Source organism: Dryobates pubescens, unplaced genomic scaffold (genome assembly GCF_014839835.1).
Source record: "Dryobates pubescens isolate bDryPub1 unplaced genomic scaffold, bDryPub1.pri scaffold_72_arrow_ctg1, whole genome shotgun sequence".
Lineage (NCBI taxonomy): Eukaryota > Metazoa > Chordata > Aves > Piciformes > Picidae > Dryobates > Dryobates pubescens.
In genome coordinates this window covers 39950-42337 of record NW_026530791.1, presented here as the reverse complement: position 1 = coordinate 42337, position 2388 = coordinate 39950, and the positions used below count along the sequence as shown (strand labels likewise).

The 2388-nt window shown below is 56.0% G+C and overlaps 1 protein-coding gene across 1 annotated transcript; it reads left to right on the top strand.

Annotated features, from left to right (window-relative positions):
* Window positions 1-864: 864 nt before the first annotated feature.
* Window positions 865-1963, top strand: LOC128899806 (zinc finger protein 892-like). Its single transcript, XM_054179509.1, has 3 exons — window positions 865-1280; window positions 1389-1665; window positions 1811-1963. The coding sequence occupies exons 1-3, from the start codon at window positions 865-867 to the stop codon at window positions 1961-1963; spliced, it is 846 nt and encodes a 281-aa protein (XP_054035484.1).
* The last annotated feature ends 425 nt before the right edge of the window (window positions 1964-2388 follow it).

Here is a 2388-nt window from a genome sequence, read left to right as displayed (position 1 = left end):
GCTCTCCTCTGAGCCTTTTGTTTCTCTCTATCAGGGGCTGTGTCCCTCTCTCTATAAGCCTTGCCTGTGTGTGCTGGGGAAGAGCAGAGTTTTCAGATCTGCCCCTTGGACCAGGCCATTAAGGAACCCAGAGTTGGGCAACATCAGGACCCCGGCTCCCAGGGCAGTTCCCAACAGCTGTGGTGGGAGTAGGGGACCCCTCACATGGTTGGGGGTCTGATGTGTGGCAGGAGGCTTGGGATGTGGAGGGTGGTGAGAGAAGGTGGAGGTGGTTTGGTGTTCCTTGTTCCCAGCCCCCAGGGTACCTCTTAACCTCTTCCAGCTCCTCCTGCCCACCACATTTCACCCCTCCAGGGGCTCTGAGGGACATCAGCTGTAGTGGGTGTCTGGGAATTCCCCAGGCTAGTGGGGGTCAGTTGTGTGGCAGGAGGAGATGTTTGGGGTTGGGATGTGGAGGGTGGTAGGAGAAGGTTGGAGGTGGTTTGGTCTTTCATTGGTCAGTGCTGCTACCTCTGTTGTTTGAGCCAGGAGAGATCAAAGGACAGGGCCTGGGCCAGGAACCACCCTGCCTATTGTGCCAGGCTTGAGCTGTGTAGGACAAAACCCCTTGTAAATCCCAGGGTACCTCAGGCTACTGATCACAGGAACCTGGGGTCTCAGCACAGGTATTGGAGGTCTGAGCCCACACTGTGGCAGAAACTGAAGGTTTGAGGTCCCCTCTGCATTCTCTCCTCCAGCTGGGTGTTGGGAGGTGTTGGGAGTCAGGGACTGTTATGACCCACACAGGATCTCAGGGTTTGAGGTCCTGGGCTCAGGTGCTTCCATCTTCCGTATTGCAGAGCTGTGATCCCTTCCTGCCACAGTATGGCCTCACGGAAGGACCCAGACAAGAGCTGGGAGGAGAAGCAGCACCCAGAGATCAAGTTGGAGCAGCCAAAGTTCAGCCTGAAGGGAGAGGAGGAGGAAGAGGAAAAAGAGGACAAGATGGAGGATGATGCTGTGAAGAATGATGACTATGAAGAGGAGGATAATGATGATGATGAAGGTGACCAGGATGAGGGGGAGGAATGTATGGAGGAGGATGAAGTCAGAGCAGGTCCCTCCGTGTCACCGAAACAGCTGAATCAGTGCCTTGAGTGTGGGCAGAGCTTCCCACCTGGCTCAGAGCCAGTGAAGCACCACTGCCCACAGCCTGGCTCCCGGCCCTTCGTCTGTGGTGACTGTGGCAAGAGGTTCAGCTGGAACTCAAACCTCATCCGGCACCGCCGCACCCACACTGGAGAGAAACCATTCACCTGTGCTGACTGCGGGGAGAGCTTCACCCAGCGCGGCCATCTCACCCAGCACTTCCGCACACACACTGGAGAGAGGCCCTTCTCTTGTGACAGCTGTGGCAAGCGCTTCAGGCACATGGCTCATCTTAGGCAACACCACCTCACCCACACCAGTGAGAAGGCCTTCACCTGCAGAGACTGCGGCAAGAGCTTCAAACACAGCTCCACTCTCACCATCCATCGCCGCATCCACACCGGAGAGAAGCTGTTCCCCTGTGCTGAGTGCGGCAAGAGCTTCACCACGAGCACTCGACTCATCCGGCACCAACTCATCCACAGCGCTGAGAAGTCCTACAGCTGTGCCGACTGCGGCAAGAGCTTCACCCAGAAGGTACAGCTCACAGAGCACCGTCGTGTGCACACTGGCGAGTCATTCAGCTGTGCTGAGTGCGGCAAGGCCTTCAGCCATAGGGGCACTCTCATTCACCACCGCCGCACCCACACCGGTGAGAAACCGTTCACCTCACTGTGGCAAGAGCTTCAGCCGCAGGGACACTCTCATTGGTCACCGCCGCACCCACACTGGTGAGAAGTCTTACACCTGTGCTGACTATGGGAAGAGCTTCACCCAGACGGTAACCCTCAACAAGCACCGCTGCACCCACACCAGAGAGCAGCCTGCACTGTAGGGGGCATAAATCCACCTAGACTCGGCTGGGTAATCGTGACCCCTCTGAGAGAGCTTTTCCAGCACCAAAATCATCCCTTTTTCCCTTGCAGTTCTCAGGGGCTGGGGACACCAGCAGCAGCAAACACCTCCTGCCCTTCTGAACACCAATTATTGCTAATGAGAACAATTACAGTGCTGAGTCGGCACAGCTGGAGCTCCCAGTGGAGCTGGGCAGGGCTTTGCCAGAGTCTGTCTGGTTCTTCCCCAATGCTTTTTGTCTCCATGGGGTAAGAACCTCCCTGTACATTGACCAATTGTGTCAATAAAACCCAAAAGTTACCCAAATCCTCTCTGTTTGCTTTTACTTCAGATATCCCTGCCTCAATTCCCCAAATTTGGGGGCATCTGCTCTGAAGGGTTGGGGTGGAGATATGTGCCCAGTTC

Excerpts from the sequence above, each read along its gene's own strand:
- LOC128899806 (XM_054179509.1), top strand. The coding sequence starts at position 865 with ATGGCCTCACGGAAGGACCCAGACAAGAGCTGGGAGGAGAAGCAGCAC. Across the intron at positions 1,281-1,388 it reads CACCGCCGCACCCACACTGG|CTGTGGCAAGCGCTTCAGGC; the intron begins AGAGAAACCATT and ends CTCTTGTGACAG. Across the intron at positions 1,666-1,810 it reads GCAAGAGCTTCACCCAGAAG|AGCTTCAGCCGCAGGGACAC; the intron begins GTACAGCTCACA and ends CACTGTGGCAAG.